The 27,805-nt window shown below is 41.7% G+C and overlaps 1 protein-coding gene across 2 annotated transcripts in view; it reads left to right on the top strand.

Annotated features, from left to right (window-relative positions):
- The window catches only part of MYZAP (myocardial zonula adherens protein), an 86,253-nt gene that overhangs the window by 11,050 nt on the left and 47,398 nt on the right, over window positions 1-27,805 (top strand). For both annotated transcript variants that reach the window (XM_039865484.1, XM_039865485.1), the window contains exons 2-8: window positions 527-613; window positions 13,399-13,554; window positions 16,742-16,834; window positions 20,267-20,380; window positions 23,377-23,529; window positions 26,372-26,497; window positions 27,506-27,634. In XM_039865484.1, coding sequence (XP_039721418.1) covers window positions 527-613; window positions 13,399-13,554; window positions 16,742-16,834; window positions 20,267-20,380; window positions 23,377-23,529; window positions 26,372-26,497; window positions 27,506-27,634 — 858 coding nt within the window. The remainder of the gene's footprint in view (window positions 1-526; window positions 614-13,398; window positions 13,555-16,741; window positions 16,835-20,266; window positions 20,381-23,376; window positions 23,530-26,371; window positions 26,498-27,505; window positions 27,635-27,805) is intronic.

Genomic DNA, 27,805 nt, shown 5'->3' with positions numbered 1-27,805 from the left:
ACGTGTTACTACTTATCTATTCACCCATCAATGGTTGTATGTGTTGGCTTTTAGTTTCTGGATACTGTGAATAATGCTGCTATAAACATGGGTGCATAGACTTAAAAAAAACTTGTGATTAAACATGTACATATCCATTGTAAAAATTTATAGGCAAGTAGAAAGTATCCTGGCACTCCAATCACCATTGTGTGTATTTTGGCCTCTATCCCTCTGGCTGTATTTTGGCATATGCATAGGAAATAAGATCATTCCATACATACTTTTATGGAACCTGAGCTGTTAAAAAAATTGTTCGAATGCTGTGAAACCACTCAGTAGTTTCCTTGTTTTGACTAGCAAGATAGTGAGTGCCTGTGATGGGCCAGGCAAAGACTGATTTTACCCTTAGAGTCCCCTGTGTGACTGGTATGATTAATCCACATTGCTAAGTAGGGAAACTGGCTTTGAGAAGCACTAGGTCACCCAGCTCTTTCTACCCCAAAACGTGATTTTATAACTGGCCTCTTCTCTCTGTCTCTCCTAGGCAAATGTCTGCAGACTACGGCTCACTGTACCTCCCGAGAGTCCAGTTTCTGAGCAAAGTGAAAAGAAGGTTGAAAGAAAAGAGCAAGTAAGCCATCTCTGAGGCAAAGCTCTGACTAGTCCTACTCTTTGTAGTCTTTTATTTTAACCCCTTCCCCCTCCCGTCCTCTGTGCAGTCTATTCACAGAGTCTGAATGTCAGCAACTCTGTTGATGAAAGGCCCTCTCGACCTTGCCACCCTTTCTTCCATCTTCCCAGAAGTCAGACCGCTCTGCCCGGCTGGCTCTGCTGGCCTCGTGCCCCTGCTCTTGTTTCTTGATGAACACTGGCTCTGTGTTGCCTTAAAGCTGCAGGGACACCGGCTTTAGTGACAGGTGCTGCGGTAGGGAATGTGTTTTTCCTGAAAGAGCCCAGTCCGGTGGAGTCAAAAGGCCCATTGTGAGCTTCCGATGGGGCCTGAGCCTTTCTCAGCGGTTGGAGCTGGAGCCCAGCTCATTGGCGGAGAGGCTGCCTGGGGAGGAAGAGCCCAGCAGGCAGCTCTGGCATGTGGCAAGGGCACTCGGCTGCGGGTAGAAGTTCAGACATTTTTGTGCCAGCTGCTGTGCTAAGTGCTGGGCCATGAAGATAATCTGACCTTGTCCTTGCCTTAGAGGAACTTGAAGTTTTTCAAGTGAGACAGACGTATAAGGAAACCACATTGTTGTGATAGTTCAAGTGTTAGGATCCAGAAGTGTAAGAAGGGAACACGGGGAAGGGAATAACTGAATCCTTGGGGGGTGACATTGAAGCAGAGGCTTAAAGGATACATAGCAGCTTCTGCTTACCTCTAGTCCTGTGGTCCTAGGCAAGCCATTTTCCTCATTCACAAATAATTAACAGACACCTACTGTATTCCAGGCACTGTTCTAGACATTGCGAGTATAGTAGTGAACAAACAGCAAACCAACAAAAAATGCCTGTCATTCAAGGAACTTATATACTATTGAGAGGAGAATAAGAGTTAAAAAATGAAGTACATTTTATAGAATTTAGAAGGTAGTACGTGCTGATGGAGACAATTAAAGGAAGAGAAGGGGACAGGAGTGGCGGGGCAGGTGGTGCTCTTCCTTGTACATGCATTCGTATAAACATGCACTAAAACAATACAATGATATGATGTAATATATAAATTTCATACATTGAATCATAAGGCAATGACTTTTCAAAATACAAGCCTTGCTTTGGAATTAACCAATCATGTGGTCATCTATAAAAAAGAAAGCTTTTCATTGACTGGTAAATGGTTAATGATTTCCCATGCTTACTCTGAGTCTTTGTCTCTCTTTCCCTTCTCTTATACCTTTCTCCTCACTTTCTACCAAGGACAAAGAGCTATCGATGCTCATGCAAATGATGAATGGCAGGGAAAGGAGGTAGGGAAGAAGGAAAATGCAGTTATGACTAGAGCAAGGTGTGAGAATGTGAAGTTGCTTATCTGCTGAAGAAGAGAGGATGAGCCCCACTCAAAGGATCCAGCAAACTGGCTGGTTCCAGGTTGGAGCAGAGAGAATACAGGTGAAACCTGGGATATCTGTGCTAGAAAACAAGGTAGCACTCAAAGGCGAATGGGGTCACATCAAAGGACCCAGAAGCCAGTGTGAAAGGGCTCTCACTGGCAAAAATGGAACAATTTGATCATTAAAGAGAGTAATGACAGTAATGGCTTATGACACATTAGAATTAAAAACAAAAACAAAAACAAAAACCTCTCATGAGTATATAGTAATAATCAAGGAAGGGGAGAGATTGATAGAAAAAGAGAGAGAGAAGAGGAGAAGAAGGGACCTCTTCTTTATAGAACATCAGCTGATGAATTTAGAAAATCTCTTATTTTGTAACCTTTAGGTTGGGTCTTCAATGGAGGCAGAAACTAATTGGTGAGTGATTATTGTGGAACAATATATTTGCAAAGTTTTAAAGTAATACCTCAGATTGCTTACTGATTTTAAAGGTACAGTGTCACAATTCGACAGTTAGTTCTTCAGCCAAATGATACAATTTAACAACCAGTAGTGGATGCATGACCTCATGTTATGTGACATCACTTCGAGGTGTTGTGATTAAGGAGTACACAGTTCACCTATGTAATAGTCATGCTACAATTGTTTAACTAAATATCGTGATAAGGAAATAGAAAAATGCAAAAAGCAGAACTACCTATCAAACAATTTGCCAGAATCCCTTAATAAATTCAATTTTATTTAAAAAAAAAAAAAAAGATGATCTGTTGGAGATGAAAGAGACTAAAGAGACAACATCAAATATAATGAGTGAACCTTGATTAGATAGTGGGTCAAAATAAAGTCCAAAAAAGATAATTAGGGTTATCATACAATTTTAAATAGGAATCATGTATTAGATGTCATTGAATAAATAGTATTTTTCTTACTTGTGATAATGGTACTTCGGTTATGTAGTTGAACTATTCTTTCAACTTTTTTGTAGCTTTGACGATTCTCCAAAGAAAAAGTTTGGGAGTAAAAAGCTCATAACCAAAGAGTGTGGGGACGGCCAGGCTTCAGCCACTGGACGCTTGTCGATAACCAGGGTTGAGTGTGGCCCTGTGTTGCTGTGTTGATGTCCCCTTCTGCCCTAACTGATCCCCTGCCTGTCTATCTCTTTTAGTGCCGATAGGTTTGTCAGAGAAGTGGGCCTGGGCTGTGTCCAAGGGCACATGGGCAGCTAAGCACATGGGGACTCTGAAGGAGCACTTTTTGAAGAAGGGGCCCAAGCTGGAGTGAGTGACATGACAAAGGCCTTGGTGGCTGCCCCCATATGCGTGGTAGAGGAAATGGGGAATTAGGTCTGTTGGTGCTGACCCATGCTTGCCTGGGAGATGTTTGTGAAGAGTTTCTAGTGCTGACTGACATTGAGGCAGTCGATGCTGTGAAGCACTGGAGGGTACGTTACCGATAAAGAAGAATCAAGTATTTCTAAAGAAACAGGCACAGTTGTTCTGTGTCAAGTACTGTACTGATTTGCCTGTTTGTCTTAAATAGTGCTTTTCAGACTTTTTAAAGCAATAAGGCCCTCTTTTTCTTTTTTTTTGATCGAAATGTTATACTGAACCCTTATATATGATCGAGGCAAAAGTGGCGCTAATGGGGCCAAAGTTCTCCGTCTCCCTTCACCCCACACCCCCAGGCGCCCTCCTACCTGGGAACTCCAGGAGCACAGGGCTGAAACTGCAGGTGTGGAGTGTGCGCCATGATGTTTCTTACACTGGGTAGACCAGGTGTGAGTGCACGTCTGAGATGTGTTGGTGACTCACTGCAGAAGAACTGGGGTAGAGAGGAGGGGATTGGGGCTGGCTGAGTCCCCAGGACTGAATCTTTGGGTGGTGGCAGCACTCGAAGGCATTGGTGGTAACTGTGAGGCTGTCCTAGGTGATTTCGTCACCAGTCCTGGCTGGGTTCCTGGTCTTAAGTCACTGGGAGCCAGAGGTATGCACCAGTGAGGAGGCCCTGGGGATGCCACCTCCTCTAACATGCCTTCAGCATGGCTGCACTTTCCTGGGACATTGTAGCCCACACAAGTTCCATCCAGGAACTCTGGATGACCCTTCCCGGTGAGATGACTTTGGTTCATTTGGTGGGGGGTCTGCAGTGTGCAAAGGCTAGGGATTGGAGCTGGCTCAGAAGTGGAAGCAGGAAGCTGTAAATGGCCCAAGTGGCTTCTGATGAAGCAAAACTTCTCGGAGGGTTTCCAGGGCCCTGTCAGAGCTGTGGCCATATGAGCGCAGGGCCAGCCTTATTCTTTCCCACAGTCATGGAAGATGCTTAGTGTACTTTGAGGACTTGAAATGCCATGGAACAGCCGGCCACACATAGACACCACTGCCATTTGGCCCTTTTTTCTATCCATTGTTCCCAAATCATCAGAGAGAGGATTTACTCATAGTGGAGGGGTGTGGCACATGGTACGCGTTGCCTGGCTTCATGGTGGTGTGTTTGGAGGCTTCTGGAGGCAATCACAACAGAGGCAGCATCTGTTTTCATGGGGTGGTTGTGAGAGGCTGCCTGCTTTTAGTCTTTTCTTACAGACAATGTCAACTGCCCCAGACTGCTTTCTTCAGGCCTCAGATGAGCTCCCAAACACTTAGTGTCTTTGCTGTTCAGTTTCTTCATTTTTAAAGTAGGCACCATAATGTCTGGTTGCGAAGAGTAACTGAGCTAATATATGCGAAGTGTCTGGTCTATAGTATTGATTAGAGAGAGGCAGTGATTAAATACCAATCACTTCCCTTCGAATGTCAAACCCAGAGGTTCTTGTTTTTGCTTTTCCCCTGTGGTCCTTTCTGAAGTCATTCCCCTTCCTAGAACTGCCCATCCTGCATCTCCTCCTCTCTCTTGGGCTATACCTGCTGCATCTTTTTTGATGTCATCATGTCTTTCTCCATAAATCTGAGCATCCCTCTGTCCATACTGCCAGGCCTCGCCTCTTGTCCCTGCCTGACCTTACCTTGGAGAGCTCATCCTTACATACCTGGAGCTGCCTCTCTGGGGAGGATGCTCATCCCACATGCCAGCTCTGCCCACCTGAGCTGCATCCGGTGGCCATGCCAGTTTTCAGTCTTCTTGACATGGTGGTATTTTTACATGCAGAATATAGATATTTTATTGATGTGTTACCATTATTTCACTATTTAAAAATATGACATCTGGGTCATTTATGTAAACAGATATACCCAGAAAGTTCTAGGCTGCATTAACATTTTGAATGGAACATAGGTACACCCATTTAGAAAATGTTCCGACCCTATCAGAACAGGCATCCCAAGTCCTCTCACATTCCCATTTCCTGATTAGCAGCGAGAATGATTGTCTTGTCTTGTATTTGTTCATAGGATGTATTTCCCTCAGAGCCATCTGCTTCCAGGGAACTCTGCTGGAGTCATCTTGGAAATGAGGCAGGGACCTTAAGAGGAACACAAAGATAGTATGTGAGGGTTCGAGAGGGAGAGATGGGAGGGAACGGGGAAGGCAGGTGCCTGCACCAAATTCTCTGTCCTTCACTGGAATCTGAATCCCCTCTTCCCTCTTAGAGCCTGATCCTTCCTTCTCTAGGATAATTTATTTGTAGTAGAACCTTCTTCCCCAAACAATCTACCTGAGAGATTCAGCCCTAGGCCTTGGCCGTCTCTCAGATGACATGGCAAATGAAGACAGAGAGAAGAGGAAGATGATGATATCTTCCCTTTTAAATAAAACTATATTTTGTTATGACAAAACAACTGCCAAAATATCAGTATTTTAGTTTCGTTTCAATGTGGTACCACTAGTTGGGTCGCAGGACTCAGAGCCCACTGGCTAGTCCTCCTGAGTGACTACTCAGCCCATCTGAAATCACCTCACTATTATATTATCTCCCTTTTATTTTCCTGGTTGATCTGCCCTCACCACACAGGTTCACTTGCCTTTCAAACCCGTAGCTTCTGTTTCCTCCTCAGAACCCTTGCTAAGGCCCTAGCCCAGGCCTAGCGTCTCTTCCCAGCTGTCTTTCAGTTTATCCACGTCTTCTCTGCCCATCAAGGCCTGCTTCTCCCAAGATCTTCCTTGATTGCCCTGCCCCATGCTTTGGTGATTATCTTGTCTCTTGAACTACTGGATACTCAGGCTGCACCTCTTGCTTGGTACGTAGGCAATGAGGTGATATCTTTTTCTTTTGTCTCCCTGGAGCCCAGCTCCCTGCTTGCACATACTAAGTGCTTAATGATTGACTGTTGATGATGACGATTCGGTTTTATATTATTTTGTTAGGGCTGCCTTAACAAAGTACCGCAAAAGTATTATTGGCTCAGTTTTGGAAGATAGAAGTCTGAGATCAGGCTGTCAGTCAGCAGGGCCTTGCTCTCTCTGAAGGTTCTAGGGAGGAATGCTTTCTTGCTGCTTCTAGCTTGTGGCTCTTGGCAATCCTTGGCTTTTGGAAGCATCACTCCAATCTTCACACGATGTTTTCTCCATGTGTGTGTCTGTCTCTATCCGATTTTTCTTTTTTTTATAAGGACACCAGTCATATTAGAATTAGGGCTCACTCTAATGACCTCATTTTAACTTGACCATAGCTCCAAATAAGGCCAAATTCTGAGGTAGTGGAGATTAGGACACCAACGTGTCTTTATTTGTGGGACACAGTTCAACCCATAATATTTCATTGTAGAATATTATCACCTTAAATTATATTAACAACTCAGATGAATTAGCCCTGTAATTTTGTTTAATCATATGGGAGAGAAAATGGTGAATAGTTTGTGGGCACAAATTTTATGTTGAGAAATTGATAAATGTAGAATATACTATTTATAAAATTGTCGAATATTAAAATTAAAATTGGTAACAGATAATTTTGAAATTAAACCCCTATCATTTTCAAATAACTTTGTGAATATATGTATCCATATTTCTATACAAATCTATATGCAGTGTATTCTTAGGCACGTGTACGCACACGCGCGCGTGCATACACACACACACACACACACACACACACACACTCACACAGAAATGAGAGACAGAAGCAACACCAGTTATTACAGATTTATAATGTTGAATCAGAGTCTCACTTCCTAGTTGAATTTTAGTGAATATGATCTGAGCTCTACTGATTCTGAGTCTGTGTGATCGTGATGTCTTTTGCAAATTGACAAAGTAATTTGAAGCAGATAATACTTATAGTAGCTACTAACATCCCACCATTGTAGGTGTCCTTTAGTGACCTGTGTTTTTAAAGAAGCTGTTTCTCTCTAGACCTTTGAGAACTCTGAGTGAGGGAGAGCAAATAAATGTGTATGTATGAAAAGTCGGGAACTTTCATAGCCCAGTAAATGTTGAAAAGGAGGAAACCCTTGCCCTTGGGTTTTATAGTTCCCTTTCCCTTAAAAGCCCTGGATGAATAGCCTGCTGAGTTCCTGTCTTGGTGTGACTGTTTACACAACATCACCAGCTGTTGCCAGGTGAGGGAGTGTGCTGCCAGGATTCAGCTGGATTTGGGGCTGCCCTGGGTGATCACGTGCAGGACTCCATCTGCCTCTCAGAGAATGGCCCCTCAAGGGGGACAGGAAGAGGCCTGGTTCTAGTCCTGGCTTATTCACCGACTGCCCTAGTGATTGGACCAGTCAAGGCATCTCTACGGGCCTCAGTTTCCTCTTCTAGCAAATGGAGACCTTAGCCTAAAGCCAGCATTTCCCCAAATTTCTTTAGATGTGGAACTCTATTCAAATCAATATATGTAAAGTACCACTAGTAACAGAGTAAAAATGCAGTGGCTGTGGTTTCGAATATGTCAGGACTGTGTACTGTCCCAGCAGTGTCCACTTCCTCACCCCACCCACCTCTACCCCACGACTTCAATTAAACACTGAGGAGGGGCTGGTTTACAAAGCCCCTGGACGACAGGACTCTTTCACATTTTTTTAACCTTCTGAGACTCAGTGATTCTCTCCTGATGAAGAGAAAAAAAAGGCCAGTTGAGGGGTGAGCATTTCATTGCCAGAGCAGATTTGATGACTGTGATGACAACAGCAAAGAGATACAAGAAGAGAGGTGGACAGACAGACAGAAGCATCCAAACAAACATGTAGACTTTAGTAGGAACCAAGATACTCAGAATGTAGATACTACCACTAATAATAGAATCCATCAAGATCTACTGGTCTGCCCAACAGCATAGTAGGTATTTTATGTATATTAGTCTGTGTATTCCTTAGAACAACCTTCTGAGATTGATGGCTTTATCCCCATTTTACTGTTAAGGATCCTAAAACATGGAGAAGTAAATAACTTGCACAGGGCCACTCAGCTAGTACATAGTGGGTTTGCAATTCCAACTCAGATCTGTGACTGGGCCAGGTTGCCACAGGAATGTCAGCTTGCCTGCTTTGTCCCATCGGGGAGAGTCTGTGTAGGATATTTACATTTTATCAGTTGACGCTACCTAAGGTGTGTACTGTACTACTGGGTTCCAGAAAAGAAGTTCCTGATTTTCCCCCGCAGATGTTCTTCTCTTTTTCCCAGGGGTAATTAGACATAAGCATCTATTGTCTGCTCAGAAGCTATAAAGTAATATCTTTAAGAAGTTACCTCCTATCAGGATACGATCTCATCAGAACTACACTCTCTTTCGGATTTCTTCTTGGCTAGATGTTTTTCTTTTCCTTCTTATCTTTAAGCATTCAAATGATCGGTCTTTCCCCAAGAATGAATTTATTTAGGAAGGGGTCTCTAGTCAGTCTGTGAGATTGTCAGAAATAACAAATATCTTAATAAGCCAATGGTTTCCATTTCTCTGAGGAGCCGGGGTTGCATATCCCCTCCCTGTTTCTCTAACAGGCTATGCAAAGGCCCTTCAAGTGCAGGTAATGACCGGGGATCAGTAATTTGCTAAGATGGACGCACAGGTTGGACAGGTCAGGGCACATTCCTAAAAGTGACGTCCTCTGCCTGCAAGATGGATAGGATGCCCAGTCTCTGGGTCAGCTGCTGCCCTCTGGCTGGAAGATGAGGTCCAAAGCAAGACATTTGGGAAATAACTCGGCTTCTAGTTTGAAATCATGTTATGGTCCATCTAAGTCATACTGGCAGCCTGGATGTGTGACCAGCTGCCTGTCCTGGCCTTCGGGGCCAGGAGCTGGCTGTGCCAGGCTACCACTGTCAGCGGACTTATGTTAAACAGTGTTTCTGCTGTTCTTTATCCCCTGAGAATCCTTTCTTGACCAAGAGACTTTCTTCCTTGCACAGATCAGTGTCTGGGATGACCAGACACTCAAAATATTCTTGCATAGACCCAATTCTAAATATTCCACTTCCTTCCTTCCTTCCTTCAAAATGTGTTTATTGAGCATCTACTTATGCTGAGTATTAAGGATGGAGCCGTGAATATGACAGATAAGGTCTTTGCCTCTGTAGAGCTTATCTCATTGTAAAATTATATATTTTGGTTTGTAGAATATGGTCACCTGTCACTGGCCTCATTAAGGCTCTTACAGCAAGAATTTAGGCTGAGTTACTTTTCTGTAGTTTCTCCTTCCTTCTAAGGCATGGGCGCTATAGATATCTTTAGGGAAAACAGCCATAGCATGAGCCTGTAAGTAAATTTTAAGCCAGGAGTACATTCCAGGGAACAGTTTAATGAAGAGATTCTGTTTTACTGATTCTGCCCGCTGTTAATTCTGCTGCATTTCATGCAGGGCTTCCGATGGCCTTTCTATTGGTTGTTTCTCTTCCCTTTTCAGCAGTAACTTTCTTTTCATTCCTTGCATTTATTAGGGCTTTTATTCACAGGATTATTTTACCTCGTGTTGCTTCACGGCCAGGAGGCTTTTAGTAGGCTTAGCGTACATTTTTTAAAATTTGATTTTTTAAAATACTAAGTAGCATTATAAAGAAATTTTTAAAAATATAATTATGGAGAATTTCAGACCTGTACAAAAGGAGACTGAAGTGTGGAAGGGATCATTGACCCTTCGCCCAGCCCCAGCAACCCTTGACCCACGATCAGTCCTGCCCTGTCTACACCCCATCTACTTCCTCCACCCTGAGATGTCATAAATATTTGAGCCCATTTCTCTAAAAGATAAAGACTACCTCCTACTATAATCACAATGCTATTATCATGCTTAAAAAGTTAATATTTATCTTAAAGGGAGATATTTTAAGGATATGAGTGGAGAAAAATTCAGCCACACGGTGACAAAAGTACCAACTCTTTTCATTTTTTTTCTATGTTCTTCAGTTTTTGACCAAAAGCATACTGACGCTGTGAAAATAAAAGTTGTCTCGACTCCTTTGCAGCTTTTCTGGATATCAGATTTCTCACCGGAGCAAAAGCATCAGCTCCCTGTTCCTCCATCTATGAAGAACGAAGGATGTCCCCTTCCTTGGACTCTATTTACATATTCTGGGTAGTTCCCAGAACCTCTTCCAACTTCTAAAGTTCCATATTCATTCAGCAAATATTTATTGAGAAACTCATTGCATGTGAATCACTGAGCCCTGCAGGCAGAGAGAATAGCCTGAGTAAATGCCCCGAGCTAAGAGAGAGGTTGGCTGATAAAGGAAAAGAAAAGAGGCAGAGAGGCTGGAATGGAGTGGAGGCTAAGTGGGAGAGGGATCACAAGAGGCCGGAAGAGACTATGCCCCGTCCTGAGCCCACCACTTCCTGATGGCCTGGGACCCTGAGGTCCCAGGGTCCCAGGAAGAGGTGAGTTCTCATCCTCTCCTGACTCTTAGTTATTTTGTAGGCATTGTGGTCAAGGAAAGAGCTTACTTTTGGCAAGATGTAGACAGACACTTGAATGCTGCCACCTTGGAAGAACTAGTAATATTAACACAGTAGGATTATTGTGAGGATTGAAGAAAATGTTGTATGATAAAGTGGCTAGATGACAAATATTTTCCCCCTTCTCCTTCATAAATGTCCCTTCCCTTTCTTGGTCACCGCCCAGCAGCCCCTCGTGCTACCTCAGGCATCCTCTCCTTGTGGAGTGGCCCACACTGGTGGCCCTGTGCTGGGCCCTTCCCTGCGGATCTTTCATTTAGAACCTGACTTTGTAATAGTTTTAGTTCTTTGGAAATTAAAAATTATTAATTCAAAAATAATGTCTTTTCTTTTTGGCAAAAAAAAAAAAATCAGTACAAAGGAGTATAAAGGAAAAAATAAAATTCCATTTTACTGGGGAATCTGGCACTAAAGGTTTGGATTCCACTTTTCTCGATGTTATAAACGCACAAACATGCATTTTTAAAACAAAAATTGGGGATATGAAAATCAGTACTTTTCACTTAATGAATCTTCAGTGTCTTCCTTTGTGCATAACTTAGATCCACAACCTCTAGAGTAGTGTTTCACAGACCTTGTTGTCCTTGGCTTTGTTTGCGTTTTCCTCCATGGGTGGTGGTCCCTATTTCCCAATGAGGGCAGGGAGGCAGAGTCCTCTGTATCCCGCCACCTGAGCATTTTCCTGCAAGCCAATCCACCTGCGAAAGCCTTTGCTTTACAAAAATGCATTTCATCAAAGCCTTGTGTTGTCATCAGCTTGTTTTGCAGGAACTAGGTGGAGCCTGTGACTGAAAGAGCATGCTTTTGTTTCTTGGTATAGGGGGAGTTTCATAGAGCTTTTCCTCTTCCTAATTATATGCCTCATAAACTCAGGGATGTCTAATCCCAGCTTGTCACTACACTGAGAGCTATTTAATAGCCCATTTACTTCAACTTACGTACAAATTTCAAGCGTTGCATTCAGTGCCTGTGGGACCCGAGTGTGAGAGACTCAAGTGGAAGCATTTTCTGGAAGCAAAGGCAGAGTGTCACAGCCTCTCCTATCCCATTTCTCCTAAGTATGTGCAGAAGGGCAGGGAACCATGAATGACTGTGTTTTTTTTTTTTTTTTTTTTTTAGAAAGCTCACATTGTAAACAAACAATACAAAAGGGTATAAAGAAAAGATTGAAAGTTATCCTGATCTTTAGCACCCCTGCCCCACTCTGCTGTCCTTTCCTTAGAGGTCCTCACTGTTTGTCATGTATCTTTCTAGAATTCCTTTATTTTACAAACTTGGAATGGGATCATAAAGTGTTCATTATTCCTTTACAAATGAGTGATTTTAAAATGCAAATTACAGTTTCGTATGTCAAAAAATATCTTGTGAGTACACGGGAAGAATTTATGCAATGGTGCTTTAAAAATTAACGAGAAAGCAGAGTTGCCATTATGGAATTCAGGCTTCTGTACTGTGGTTGTTGAGGTACTAGGATCAACCCCAGGAAAAACTGGGCAGAGGCCAGTTTGTCTATGAATCTTAGTTCCTGGTCTTGATTTTTTCCCTTGCTCCTTCTCTTTGTTGTTGGGGAGGCCCCTATACTGTCCCTCTACCTCTAACAGAGCCTGCAGTGTGGGGAAGTATACTTAGTGTCAGACAAAATTGGCCTTGAATCTAGATGTGTGACTATAAGCAAGTTATTTAACTTCTCTACACTTCAGTTTGCTCATCTATCAAGTGGAGAGGACCATCACTATGTCACAGAGAACATTTCTAGCTTATAGTATGTACTCAATAAGTCTTAATTTCCCTTTCTCCTGCCTCTTGAGCTTTTGTTCTAGAAAAGTATGTTAGGACTTGGACATACTACCTCTTCCCAAGGTTTTTCACATTTCAACACTGACCAAAGCTTTAACTGAAGGAATTAAGGAGCAGGAAGATTCTTTTGGAGTGAAATCATGCCTCTCTGCGTGTTTTCAGAACTATTTCGTGAACGCTCATGACAGGTTGTATGCTCACTCCACCTCCTTTTTCTCAGAGCTGACCCCAGGATCCGTCCTGACCTCAGAGGACAATTTGGCTGCTAGGTGGCAGCCACCATCTTCTTCTGAATATCTCAACCATATGCATTTCAGGCCACATATTTAGTGGTGAGGTTGAAGGTATACAGAGGAACTGACATAAGAGGAAAAGCAGAATTACCAAGGCTGTCAGAGTTCAGACATTTGCTCTTGTTTTGGGGACAACCCAAGTCTATCTGGCACCTTTGTGAGAATTAGAAAAAGGCGCCCCCTCTGGGAAGGTGGGGCCCTGCACATGCACTGCTCGGTGGGTGGACAGAGCTGTGGTAGAAATTAGAAAAAGGTGCTCTTCCTCCAGGGAAAAGGCAGGCTCTGCCCAGGCCAGATGCAACATGGTGAGCAGAGGCCAGACTGGATTTCTGCCGGCCTCTCTCACTGCTTCCAGGCACCTCAGAGCTGGGCGCAACCTGCATGATCACATGCAGTGGGCCTGCAATTATAGCTTTTTCCAGTTGCCCTAAAGAGTCATTGTTTTTTCTCTATTCCTACCCTCTTTTAGCATCCTGATCCAAGCAATGGAGAACCAACCAGGAAACTTCCGCAAGGGGTTGTTTACGGTGTGGTGCGAAGATCAGATCAAAATCAGCAGAAAGAAATGGTGGTGTATGGGTGGTCCACCAATCAGCTGAAAGAAGAGATGAACTACATCAAAGATGTGAGTCATTTAAGGATTTTCTGTTTCTGGTTTATACTCTTATAGCATGTGAGAGGGTGGAGTTGGAAGTATTGATGTAAACGTAACAAGGCATTTTGGAAGAATTCTTAGCATTATCATTTTGGATGGAAATGTTTCTACATATCTTTATGGTAGTGTTAAAAGTATAGATGTAATTCTGCAATGAGGTATAGAGTGAGCTTTTGGATGTTACTAAGTAAGAATGCTCAGGCTTTCTTCTTCTATGTATGATATGGCAGCTCTTACGTGGTTTTGCTTATTATATCGGACACTCCTAATGCATGAGTTTGGACAACTGTATACATTTGGGTGCTTTTGGCTACAGATAACAGAAAAGCCAACTCAAAAAGGAAATTTGTTTCATGTGGGATAGTCTCGGGGTAGGTGGGCTCCAAGCATAGCACATCCAGGTGCCAGTCCTTTTCTCTGAGTTTCCCGTGGTTCTTTCCTCCTTCAGCCTCAGGCTCATAGCATTGTCTGAAAACATGACAGGGTCTGGAGGAAGAAAAGAGGCCACTTATCTCTGGTTAATTTTTAGAGGCTTTCCATTAGGCTTCTCTTTATGTCTCACTGGCCAGTACTGGGTCCCATGCCCATCCCCAGATCCATCACTGGTAAGGGGAGTGGGATGATCGTGGGTGGTTCAGACCAATCACTTGGGTTGAAACAGATGCCGAAAAGTCAACTATAATAGTCGTTATTCAACTCAGACCAATCAGTGTCATTTCTTTGTATTTAATATTATATTTCTTATCTTTTAAACTCATGTTCTTTTGAGAAATTTTGGAAAATACAAAAATGTACAGAGAAGAAAACGAAGTTACCCATGATTCCACCATTCAGTGAGAGCAGATGTTAGCATTTTGGAGCTTTTTCTTCTAAATTTTTAATTTCTTTTAATCTCTCTGTCATCTATCTATTATCTATCTTCATTCCTTTTTGGTTCTTTTGATCTCTGTAGATTGACCAATGCCTCTGTTGACCAACTCAGAGTGATTACATACATAGAGAAAATGAGCTGCTCTGACACTGATGGTCCCCAAACCCTGACCTGTGGACTAGAAGGTGCTCGTGGGTGGCGGGGGCAGTGAAGCACCCCATGGACCTTGGTTCAAAGTCCAACTCTCTGTTTGGCCCAGCAAAACTTTCGCCCATTTTGGGTTTCAGTTTTCTCATGTATAGATTATGGGGCTGATAAGGGATCCCTAAAGTCAAACCTTTAGCTCTGTGTACCCCATTTTATTTAGTGGGTTGCAGATAAATCACAGTCATGTTGTTAGCTTTTGTGTGGGTATTTGAAAAGAACAAATATCAAAAATAATAAATATCTGGGCACCTTCTTTAGTATGTCTTGAAAGTTTTGGATACTTGTATAATTACAAGGAATAAAAAATAATCTTGTCTTGATTAAAATTAATAATAATAAATGCTTAACAGAGAAAATGAAGCAAAGCCAAAAAAGGTAAACGTACACGAACGCACAGGGTATGTGTGACAACCACCAGCCTCAAGTCCCCAGTCCTCCTAACTCCCAAATATAGTTTTTAGCCATTCTTATTTTTCATGTATAGGAGCAGCTTGGACATTTCTAGTCCCCTGTATTTTTCTCATGGAAATACTTAGTCCTTCCTCCTTTAAATGCCCCGGGTAACATGGCACTGCTTTAGAAGTAAACTTTCTAAGCAGAGTGGAGAGTCACAAACCTCCCAAGACGAAGACAGCAGGTTCAGGCCGGTTGTGAACCAGGATGACATAAACCTTGGTTACAGGGGTGGTTCTGACAAGAATTGCCAACATCTACGTGCTCTGCAACTTATAATTAATTTCCAGGTCCCACCTTCTGTAGCTAGCTTCAAATCCATCCTTGATCTGTTCATTCTTAAGCATGTTTATGGGATTGTTTGTCCTCTCTCACTCTGAGCGATTCTGGCCCAGCTGGCTTCCTGCAATTTTGCCACCCCCAGCTCAAGATCCCGCCTACTCCCCACTGGTGAGCAGCATGAGAGCCATCTCGGGGCCACGGATGAGAGCCATTCTGCCTGCCCAGAATGAAAAATTGTGCTTTTGGCGTTGTTTTCCCAAAACGTTTGTAGCTAATGGCAGTTCTAATAATTCTATTATTAGAATTCCATCAGGCGAAGGCTTAGAGTCTTAACTCTTCCCCCACCTCTGCCAAAATCTCCACCAATATCTGGTTACCCCTAATAAACACGTCTATTTTAAAGTCTAATTTAAAATATGCTAACTCTGTAAATACAGCTTCAAGGTCAATTCCCCCCATACTGTCCCCTACAGGTCATTCTAACCAAACTGCTGCCTTTGAGCCCTTCCTGTAGTAGAAGTTCCGGAGCCTCCCTAGAGGGGGCGCCTGTGAGACCTCCTCCTCTAGCTGAGGCTCCCTGAGCTTTTGTCCCTCCTAGGGGCACCAGAAGGGAGGAGACATTTGTAAGATTTTTTTATTAAAAAAAAAAATTAAGACCTTGTGACTCCTCTGGAGATACTACTATAGAGAATCTTAAATAGTGTTTTTGTAAATAGGTTGTTTTGGGGGTCACCTTGACTTTTGTTTTATTGTGTGCCTTGTGTATTATTGGTGATTGTTGATTAACTGACTTCCAAATTTATGGGCTCTCCAGGGCTTGTACTTCCCTGCATTATATTCCAGACGTTTAATTGCTCTTTGGCAGTCAGAGCAGAGATAGGGAAATTACAGATTGCTTTGCTTTTTGGTTTTCTAATCCTCTTAGCCCACATGTTTGAAATCAATTTGTTAATATTTTTCTCCTTGTAAAAATGTGTGATACAGGCAAACTTTGCCCAAATGTAGTTTTGAAGGTGATGGGTGAATTTCAACAAAACATTTTTCTTCATAGTTTATTATTTGGATAATTAATATTTATTAATAATTATAATGTTTCTTAATAATTATAGTTATATATAGTCACAATATATTTATTATTCTTAATAGAATTCTCTTGGTTTTTAACTAGAAATCGGTAGTGATCTTATCCCTTATTTTCCCAAATTTTCATGTTCTTAAGATTCTTTTTTTTTTTTTTTTTTTTTTTGTGGGGCCCTTTTCTCATTAGGGTTTCTTAAAAGATTTGGAAATCTTGCATGAAAATGTTATAGCTTGATCTTTAACTAGCATCTTTGTGGGATGCAGGTAAGAGCCACTTTGGAAAAAGTAAGGAAGCGAATGTATGGCGACTATGATGAAATGAGACAGAAGATTCAACAAATCACCCAGGAACTGTCCGTAAGTCAATATTTCAGTGACTTGGAAATATGGAGTGATGGTAGAGCTTAGAACCTCTCCTGAGTGGCTAGCGTCTGAAGATACCTGAGTTTATTGATGTTCATTATGAATGGAATCATATTTTAAATGAACCTAGGGAATTTTATCATAAAGTTTTTTTTTAAATTTTTTTTTTTTTTTTTTTTTGGTGATAAGAATGCTCTTCCTTATATTCAAAGCATTCCCTCCAAAGTCTGGAACAAGCTATCCCTATTATTATTTAACATTATATCTGGGATACTAGCTGATGGAATTAAACAAGAGAAATAACTTTAGAGATATAAAAACTGGACAGGTAGATGTAAAGCTATCACTATTTGTAAACTATATGATTATATACCCAGAAAGCCCAAGTGAACCAATGAAAAAAAAACCTACTATAAGCAATAAAAGAATTCTGTAAAGTAGCAGGGTAAAAAATTAATGGATACAAAGAGGCTCAATATACAAAAAATTAACAAAAACAAACAAAAACAAAAAACAAAACCAGTTAGAAGAAATAATAGCAACAAAAAAATTACGAAATATTTAGGAGTAAACTGTAACAAGTAGAAAGACGTACCATGTGCTTAGAAAGGAAGGTTCAACATAAGATGTCAATGCTATCAAGTGAATATACAAATTTAATAAAACCCTAAAATATCAACATTTTTATTTTATGTTGTTTTTCTACAACTGGACTAGATGATTTCAAGGTATATGGAAAATAAATATAAAGAGTTGGGGAAATTCTGAGGAAAAAAAACAATGAGAGAAACTAGCCCTGTTAGTTACAAGAAACTGAAAAAGCCTCAGAGATTAAAAAAACAGTGTAGTATTAGCACATAAATTAATGACATTAATTAAATGACATTAATGAAAAAGCAAGAAATATACTCCAGTGTATGACAAATGTATTATCTCATATAAAGGAAGGAAAATGGACCAGTCAATATGTGCTGTTTAGACAACTTATATGCTGTTGAGTCAGACTTATAACTGAACATATTCCAAATAGATCGAAGACTTAAACGCTAAAAATGAAACTTAAAAGTGCCAGAAGAAAACATATGTGAATTCTTTTGTACTCTTGGAGTGAGAAAACCCTTTTATTACTATGACATGTAATCCCAAATCTACAAAAGAAAAGGTTGGCAACTGCCCACATTAAAATGAAAAACTTGTGCTGTCAAAAACACCAAAGTCAAAGTGAAATGACAGACTGGGAAAAAGTATTTGCCCTTCATGTCATAGATAATAGGATGATTTTCTGAGTATTTAAAGAGTGCCCATGAATCAAGAAGAAAAAGGCTACTACTCATAAATAGGCAAATATTTGTTACAGATAATTAATACTACAGGAAAGATTAAGAGCTCTTAATTGCATGACAAGATGCTCCGCCTCATTCTCAATAAGAGAAATTCAGATTAAAACCATTCTGAGATGTAATTTTAATCTAGTAGACTGGGCAAAACTTCATGAGTGGGACAAGACACTCTATTAGCAGTGCTGTGGAGAAACAGGCAGCTGGCTGGTTGGGGTGTAATTTTGCATTACTCTTAGGGAGAGCAATTTGGTACTATCTACCCAAATTACAAATGCTTATATCCTTTGACCCAGTAATTCTATTTCTAAGAATTTATTCTATAGGTAAACTATCACATATGTGAAATGACACGTATGAGTTTAGTTATTACAGCATTGTTTGTAGTAGTAAAATGATTGGAAACCTAAATGTCCATTAAGAAGGGGAAAGTAAAATAAATTATATTTCTGCAATAGAATACATAGAATTGTAAAAAAATAAATAAAAAAGAGTGAGTAAGCTTTTCAAAGAGAGATACAGAAAGATTGCAAAGACTATACATGTTGAAAAAGCAAGATGCAAGAAGATATCTATAATGTGCTACTACTTATATAAAACAGGAAGGGAGAATAAATATATCTAGATTGTTTTGTTTGTGCACAAAAAGTTGCTGGAAGGATACTCAGGAAAGTAATAAACAGTAATTCTTAATTGAGGGGCAGAGTGGGCAAGGTGGTAACTGAGCAGATGGGATAGCAGTGGAAGGGAGATTTATTTTTGTGTGTACCTAAATGTTTGAACTATATGAATATATTACTTACTTAAAAACTTAAGAAAAAAACAACCTTTCTCTGGTTTAAACAAGCTAATGCTTGTGAGAAAAAAAAATTAAAACATTTCTGATTAATAATTTTGAAGAAATTCCCTGTATATATGACATCGTCTCCATAAAAGTCCCTGTATATATGACATACTCTCTATAAAAGTTAATAATGGCAGGAAAGAATCGCACAGTTAAAACAGTCATGTATTAGAGTTTACTTTTTGTCTTGGCTATGAGATTATCTGCTTAATTGATGACCTACTGCCTCAATTTAGGGGCAGGGGTTTGTAAACATATCCCTTGCCCATTCTCACTGGCATGTAGGAAGAGATTTGTAAAATTCTCACCTACTTATGGAAATCACTCTGCTATCCACTGACAGACACTAACAACTGTAATTAATGTCAAAGGATTGGATTTGCAAGAGATGCATAAACAAGTCTCTGCACACCCTTGTTTTCTTGTGTGAGAGCTGTCACAGGAGCTTCGTCTCTCTGCCTACAGCATCCTCCTCCTCCAGGCCACACCACAGATTGATTGCTAAATTACTGCTATATGAACACAACCCGGAACAAGAACATACCACCTGCTCTGGGTCCTGGCCTGCTGTTTCAATTCTCTCTTCTATCCTCAGAGTGCACCGCCTGCTCTGTCATGCCGGGCTGCTTTCTAGGGCTCCCACAGGAGTCTGCCTTTGAGCCTGCCCAGAACCCTTCCCCTAACTCTGCTGCCTCTCTGCCTCTCTATATCCAGCTAGACCTATATCCAGGTTTAGCTTAAGATTGGCCTCCAATGAACTCTCTCAAACACAGACACACAACAAAACAACACAACAGCAGCAACAGCCACAAAGCAACTCTTGAGAATTGGGTGAGCCCGAAGTATATTCTTTCTGTGGTGAGTAGAATGAGCAAGAGGCACAAGAAGATATTCCAACTGGGTTCTAGTTCCAGCTGTGCCCCTTCTTAGCTTTGTGCGTGCAAATCCTTTACCTTCTCTGATTCTATTTCCTTCCTATAAAGGGGAGTGTCTGGCTGCCACATAGTGTTGTCGTGAGGAATAAGTAAAGCCTGGTAGGCGAATGTGTAAACACTATACAAAGGAAAAGTATTCCTGTCTTTCTGCTCTCTGGGTCATGCAGATGTTGGCTTTTTAATTTAAAGCTGTACTTGAAATAACGTTGAAGTGGCTGGGCTACTATCAGGAGGAAGTTTCAGCCTAACCAGAGATTAGTGTGGGTATATATGGATCGGTTTTGTGTAACTGTCTCCTCAATCTGTCCAGGTTTCACATGCCCAGCAGGACTATCTGGAGAATCACATCCAAGCACAGTCGTCAGCCCTGGACAGTTTTAATGCCATGAACTCGGCTTTGGCGTCAGACTCTATTGATCTACAGGTATTCCTCTGTTCACTGTTAGATCGGGTGCCCTCACAGAATGTCCTTGGCTCATTACTCGGAACCCTTTAAGCATGGCCACAGTGAAGGCTATGAAAGAAGTGTAAGGAAGGCCTTCCAAGCTGAGACTCCAACTGCGTGGCAGTTGTTTTTGCCCTCGTTAAAATGGGGGTTTAGATCCTGAGTTCTGTGCTAGAGATGTCATTTGTTCCACTAGATACCCAAGTGGTCTTAAATGTCAGTGCCTAACACAGCACATCAGCCCCCACCTCCTGGTGTCTCCTGTGTTACAGGGAGTTCTATCCAATCACAGAAAAGACAGACTTAATCAAAGGCAATCTGTATTCATTCATGGCAGGTAACTCCCAAAGGCAGTTAAGCACTTTTTCCTACTTTAGAAACTGTTTTGCATTAAAAGAAATCATGTGCATTTTAAGGAGTCTCTTGTAATACCAGTCAGGGAAGGAGAAAGCCTCAGGATCCTACATTTGAGTGAATGTGTGTTGTCAACCCACTTTAAGGGGCTTGCTCTGTTGATTAATTTGATTTGCTAGAAGTTGACCCCTCAGATGCTGCCCATGGTTACTCTTCCAACTGAGCCCCCCTACCTAACATTACTTTGAAAATGTTCAAAGCAAAGCATTATTTTCACCTGAAACAGCATCTCTTAACTTTAGTTCGTAAATATGCGAGCAATAGTTTCCGTCCATCCTCCAACTTTATTTGGCCCTTATCTTTTTACCCCCCTCTTAAAAATTCCACTAGCTATTTCATATCCTTTCTGGTTCTATATAAATAATATATCGGATAAGCAAACAAATTTTCATGTTAGGATTATCCACTTCCCCTGGAACCTAATATTCTTTAGTAACAACTGTTGTGGCAGCCGTGCCACAAAGCTAGGTCACTGTTTCACTGTAGGCCTGGGTGGGCCCCTTGTTTGGATTTGTCTGGGACGCCCATTTCTGGTGGGGCCACTGTGTTCCACCCTTTTCCTGGCTCTCCATAGAGCATGCCAGTTTTCCCATGGCTTCAGGCCAAGCTCTGCTTTGGGTCTGATTTGTTCAGTAGCCTTTGTTTTCCCGGACTCCTGCCATCAGGGTGGCTCCCCAAGGATCCCTTTCCTTCGCTCTTGGACATCTCACTCCCGGCCAACCAGGAAATGCTGTCCCTCACGTGAGTTCAGACCTGGTTGATATCTGTACTAAGTTCCTGGATTTTCTCACCTGTGATATTTCTGATTTGACATTTACTTCAGAGGTCAGCTGTTAGAACAGGGTCAACCATAACCTAGGTGTCCCGACTGATTCCTAATTGTGGTCTAGTCTCTCAGTCCAGGGCACACAGAGGAGCCTTATAATGAAAAGATTAAAAACCATTGTTAAAAAGAAGGAGAAGGAGAGAAACAGGAGGAAGGGGGGAGTACAAGAGGAGGACAAAAGGGAGAAAAGAAAGTCACCATCTCACAGCCAGGAAACTCAACTGGAGTCTGAAGATTTCTGCAAGGCCCCAGCCCCTTCCATCATCCATTCTACCCTGTTTTCATTATTATTGACCGCGAGCCAAGACCCTTGGTTCTAGTTCATAGAATGTCTGAGCTGGAAACAACTATTGAGATGATCTCCAACCCTCTTGTTTTGTGGATAAACAAATTGAGGCCAACAGAGGGAAATGACTTGAACAAGGCGTCTAGCTATTGGCAGATACTGGACTAGAACCGTGATGTCTTGGTCCAGATGTAGGTGCACACGCATAAGAGCAGTATCTGTAAAGCCGGTGGGGCTTAGAGAGTGGCTGGTTGGCCCAGGTGGTTTCTCCAGCCCCTCATAGCTTCAATGTTCTGTGATTCCATGTTTCTGATTGGCTTCCATATTTACCACCATTGAAAATGCTTTCTCTGATTCAAGTAAGTTAAGGAATGAGGCTGTTTATCCGAAATGGAGGGAGGCTAAGGAGTTGAGGAAGCTTCAGAGACTGATCATCTGCAAAAAGGAAAAAGGTGCTAGGAAGTATGTTTGACATCGGAGTCTCCAGATCTTCTTGTTTTAAAGTTTTAGATGACTTGGGGAGGTGGTAGAAGGTGCCCAGTGTCCAATAATAGGAATTCTGGATTCTGGAAGCCGTTTCTCTGTGACAAGGGTTAACCAAGTAGAACCCGAATCATTAAATAGCAGCAATACTAATTTAAACATTCTTGCTCCGGTGGGTGGCCTGGAACAGTAATCACCAGGGTTTTGACACTTGTCAGGCACTTATCTGAGTCACCGAACTCTGTTACACCCTGGTATTCCTTCATCAGCCACCCTTTTCTGCCTAAGGGAGGAAGATGACGCATTTGCAGGCATCACAGTAACCATGTGGCAGGCAGTCTAGAAGTACAGAAGTGACAGCCCCTATAAGGAAAAAAAGGAGAACATCTCCATTTTACAAAACACACATTTTGTTTTCTGTTTTCACTGTGGGAATTTGAAAAATATAGAAAACACAAAGAGAAAAATAAATGTCATCCATAATTCTATCATGTAGGGAAAACTATTATTTGGATTTTGGTGAATTTATTACTAGTCTTTTAAAATTTTCCTTGTATAAACACATTTGAACAAATGCTATACTTTTTTTTCAAAATGGGATTATTCTGTAATTACTATTTTCAAACCCATTTTTTTCCCCATGTGAAATGATGTATTATGAAAACTTTTCCTTGGAAAAACTTTGTTTTAATCCATTTCCGTCCATTCTAAGCAGTGGCAGGTGGTATTGGCAGCAGCTGCGGAGTGTTATGGGGACATCCTGGGCCCTCGCGACTGCAGGGCAGCAGGCCTCTTCACCTCCATGGGGGTCCTCAGTCCCTCAGTCACCAGGGTCCCGGGCTAGCCGCTCTTGTGGCCTGACAGCTTCCTCAGTGGCTAATGACAAAGGGATGTCCTGGTGCATGACTCTGGCAATGTTTTCTCACACCACTAGATCTGATTTTGTTTTTATTTGCACCCCACTAGAAAACGCTTGTGGATATTACTTTGGAAAATAGCGACATTAAGGATCAGATCAGAAACTTGCAGCAGACATATGAAGCATCCATGGAAAAGCTGCGGGAAAAACAGAGGCAGCTGGAGGTAGCACAAGTTGAAAACCAGCTGCTGAAGATGAAGGTAACTATGGGCACACATGTAGACTCCCTCCTGACCTTTTCTCTTCTTTCCTGCTCTTTCTCCTCCCATTTTCAATTCTTCTATTTCCTTTTCTCTGTTGTCCTCATAGTTGGAATTCTCCACCCTTTTGTGGCAAACCCTGCAGGGTTTCGTGTGAAGGCACTGAGGAAGTTTCTGTGTCCACAGCCATCAGTTCAGATTGGGGATGGCCTGTATGTGGGGCGCTCTCATTGGGCACTCCTGCTTTGGCCCCAGTGGCCTCAGGGGCTGCTGAGATGGTCATCACGACACTGCTGTTAACGTACTGAGAGGCACTTGGGATGCCCACAGGTCTGGGACTTCACAATTTATATTTTCTCTTTATTGTCAAACCCCCTTCCGTGTGGTTTGACAATAAAGAGCTGAAGAGCACTCAGAAAGAAATTGATGGGTGACCAAGGACTCTTGGCAATGTTCCTCTTGCCCACCAGGCTATGCTTATTTCATGGCTAGAAGAATTGATGCTCCTCCCAAATTCGAAACATGGATAGATTTTCAACCCTGTGGCAGGAACAGACCCACAAATAGCTAGCTCATAGAAGGCACTTGACAAATTATTTCCTGAATGAATTTATTTTTATTTAAATCTCTGGTTTTCAAATCATGTTCAGCACAGCCTTAGGCTATACTAGAGGAGAGTACTGTGTGGGTAGAACATCCAGATATTCTGCTCAAACCAGAATATACTTGGGAGTGAATGGTGGTGCTATTGAGAATTTAGTTAGGGGAACAGATGGGGACATGTGGTCCCTCTGCCTGTGGGCTGCCTCTGATGGAGAAGTGAGGCTGCCACACTGTACTACGTAGTCTACGTGATTACCGCCCCATGGGGTTGTGCCATCATGGTCCGCTTGGCCAAACACAGTTTCCCGCAGGCGGGAAGGGGGCCTGAGAGCTCTAGCTGAGTAATCAGCTCCTCTTTGCTTTCACATCAAATAGGGCAGCTCTTCTCTTTATTGTTTCATATTTTGTATTTCCGAGTGAGAGTTACTTTGAAAAAAAGAGATGTGTTGCTGAGAAAGTCTGAAATTGGTGTTTTAAGTCTTTTATTCAGCTTAGGATCTTTGTCCTATCATTTGCTCCACAAATATGTATTGAGTGTCTACTGTATGTGTCCATCCTGGACATTCCTGTTTGTTCCAGAGGTTATGTGGCATCAGGCATCTGGGGACATCATTAGGCAGTGTGGCAGGCCGTCTGGCTGCTTCTAAGGAGACTAAGCTCCTAAATTCAGCCTATAGTTGCCTGTTTTAGAGACTGATGCTTTACTTTACCCTCCAAATAAAAAAATATAGGACTCAGTGTTTCACATGAGCTGAATACAGAGCAAACAGGAATCAGAGTTCAGAGCCCTTTCTAGAAGTCTGTGTTTGCAGTGGAAACGGAGTACAGGATGCTTTGGGTCTCAGCTGATGATAATCTCTGTTCAGTATTTTTCATTTTTGGCTTCATGGTTATCAAAACTTGCCCAGTAATGAGAAGGGAGAATTAGAGGACATCTTTAAAGTAAACAACATGTAACCTATTGAGGTTGGAATATACTTTACTTATCCAGAAGTTATATATCCAGCAGGCTCAGCTTTCTGGAACAAACAATAAGCTGGTAGGAAGGGACACAAACCTTCCACAACATAAAATCAATGACATGAAGATCATAGGCAAGGACAGGGCCTGGGCAGAAAGGAAATACCGGCCACCTCCACTCTAAGCCCTCTCTGCCCACACCTTGGCTGATTTTTTCTCATCTCCTAAGCTCGGTCTGCCCAAGCCATTAGGAGCCCCTAGTTTAGTGCTGTCTAAACCTGGTGAGAATGTTTCCAAATGCAACATTTTGGAAAGCACAGAGGCATGGACAGGGTGAGTCCAGATTGTTTATATGAGCTTCAGTCTTCCCTAGTGAGTGATTGGCCAGCACAACCAGTGGAACAGCTTCAACTCCACGTGGACAGCTTCTCTTCAAAGGCCTCCCCAATTTTCTGATATAGGAAAAAAAATTTAAAAATAATGTATGCATGTGGGGGAAAAAGTCAAACAATATGAAAGGTCATCTAGAGATATGCCTGCACCATTTTACATTCCCACTAGTCAGTGTTTTAATTTCTCCACATTCTCACCAACACTGTTACTATTTTATTGATAATAATCATCCTAGTATCTCCTTTTGGGTTTGCATTTCCCTAATAACAAGTGATGTCGAGCATCATTTCTTGTGCTTATAGGTCATTTGTATGTCTTTGGAGTGTCTGTCAGATCCTTTGCCACTTTTTAATTGGGTTATTCATATTTTATCAGAGTCATAAAATTTTTTTATATATTCTGGATACAAAGAAATTAGATATGTGATTTGCAAATATTTTCTCCTATTCTCTTAAATATATTCTCCCAACACTTTTTTATTGGTACCCTTTGAAGCACGGAAGTTTTTAATATTGAATATTAATGAAGCCTAACTCATTTTTTTGTCATTTGTGCTTTTGGTATCATATCTAAGAAGCCATTGCCTAATCCAAGGTCACAGAGGATTACCTTATGTTGTCTTCTAAGAATTTTGTAGTTTCAGCTTTTATATTTAAGCTTTTGATCCATTTTGAGTTAACTTTTATATATGGTATATTAGGGATCCAGTTTCACTTTTTTGCATGCAGCTATTCAGTTGTCTTAGCACCATTTGTTGAAAAGACTGTTCTTTTCCCATTGAGCGGGTTTGATAAATAATTTTTTGAAGTTTAATTTTTTCTAACAAGTAAATTATTTACTTGTCTTCAAAATCAAAGCCATCCCTCTGAAATGAGTCTTTTTGCAGGTAGAGTCCTCCCAAGAAGCCAATGCTGAGGTGATGAGAGAGATGACCAAGAAGCTGTATAGCCAGTACGAAGAAAAGCTGCATGAAGAGCAGCAGAAGCACAGTGCTGAGAAAGAGGCTCTCCTGGTAAGTCTGCCATGCTGCCGATAAAATAACAGAGTTTTTGGTTCATTATTGTTGGTGAGAGTTAAATGGGGTTTCGGCCTGGAAGTGAGTTAGTGGACTCTCACTGGTGAGGGGTCAAGGAATTTATTATTTGCTCATTTACTTTCTTCACTTCTCTCTCCTTTCCTTTATTCATTCCCCTCCCTTGGATAGTCCCCAATCTCTAGGTCTAAACACACCTCTTTCTCTAGCTAATCTGACCATTTGCCAACATCCAAGCAGATCCTGGGCTTACCTGCAGCTGGGTCCTTCGTCATTCCACTTGCTCTCTCTACCTGAAATTTCCTTCTTCCTAGTTCTTGATCTTACCTAAGCTCCCTAAAAGCTTCGAAAATGCCACCCCCTCCATGAAAGAGTTCTCTCCCATTCACATAGCTGGAAGTTTTCCTGCCCTTGAAGCCTACACTCTCTCTGCTCTCTGCTGCGGCCTTCTGTTGTGCTTGTTTTTAGAGTGGGCTGTATGTCTCACATCTTGGCTTCTCTAGGAGAGCATAAGTTCCTTGAAGGTAGGGACTCTATGTCTGACTTATCTTCTTACAGGCGTAATAAATGTGCTGAGTGATTGCCTGAGTTTGTGCTTTGCAATAAGGGAGAAAGATCTGGGCATTCTGCATTCAAATCCAGATCTGGCCTTAATCCCCTTTGCATTGTTGGCACATATAGTGACACTCTGAGCATCTAGTCAAGGGCTAAATAACATTTACAGGCTCTTTTTAGACATAAGGACTCAAGGGGAAAATAAAGAAAAAAAAAGAACTAGGCCCACTAAAAAGCCATGCGACTTGTTTTTATTTACAGTTGAGAACCAGAATCATGGAAATTGATTTCATGATCTGTGAGATATTTCTAGGCCCCAGGGCCATGCATTTAAAGAGGCATTGTGATTTAGCCAGGCCAGAGCTGTTTGGACCCTGGTTTGGTAGCCTAGGGAAACATGGCTCTGCTGAGGAGAGTGTATTGCTTTTGCAGGAAGAAACCAATAGTTTTCTGAAAGCAATTGAAGAAGCCAATAAAAAGATGCAGGTGGCAGAGATCAGCCTGGAAGAGAAAGACCAGAGAATTGGGGAGCTGGACAGGCTGATCGAGCGCATGGAAAAGGTAACAGACACAGCTTCTGTTAATTGCGACTTGACCAGATGCTTCTGCATTTCCACAGTTCCTCTGCAGCCTTATCTGAAGGTCTGAGATGCCCTGAACACTGATTCCTTGCATCCCTGCAATTTATGATGAAAAGAAAAAAGACAAAACTGTAAAATAAAGTATGAGGAA

This window comes from Pteropus medius, unplaced genomic scaffold, assembly GCF_902729225.1.
Source record: "Pteropus medius unplaced genomic scaffold, Ma_sr-lr_union100, whole genome shotgun sequence".
Classification (NCBI taxonomy): domain Eukaryota; kingdom Metazoa; phylum Chordata; class Mammalia; order Chiroptera; family Pteropodidae; genus Pteropus; species Pteropus medius.
This window is presented reverse-complemented; position numbering and strand designations above follow the sequence as displayed.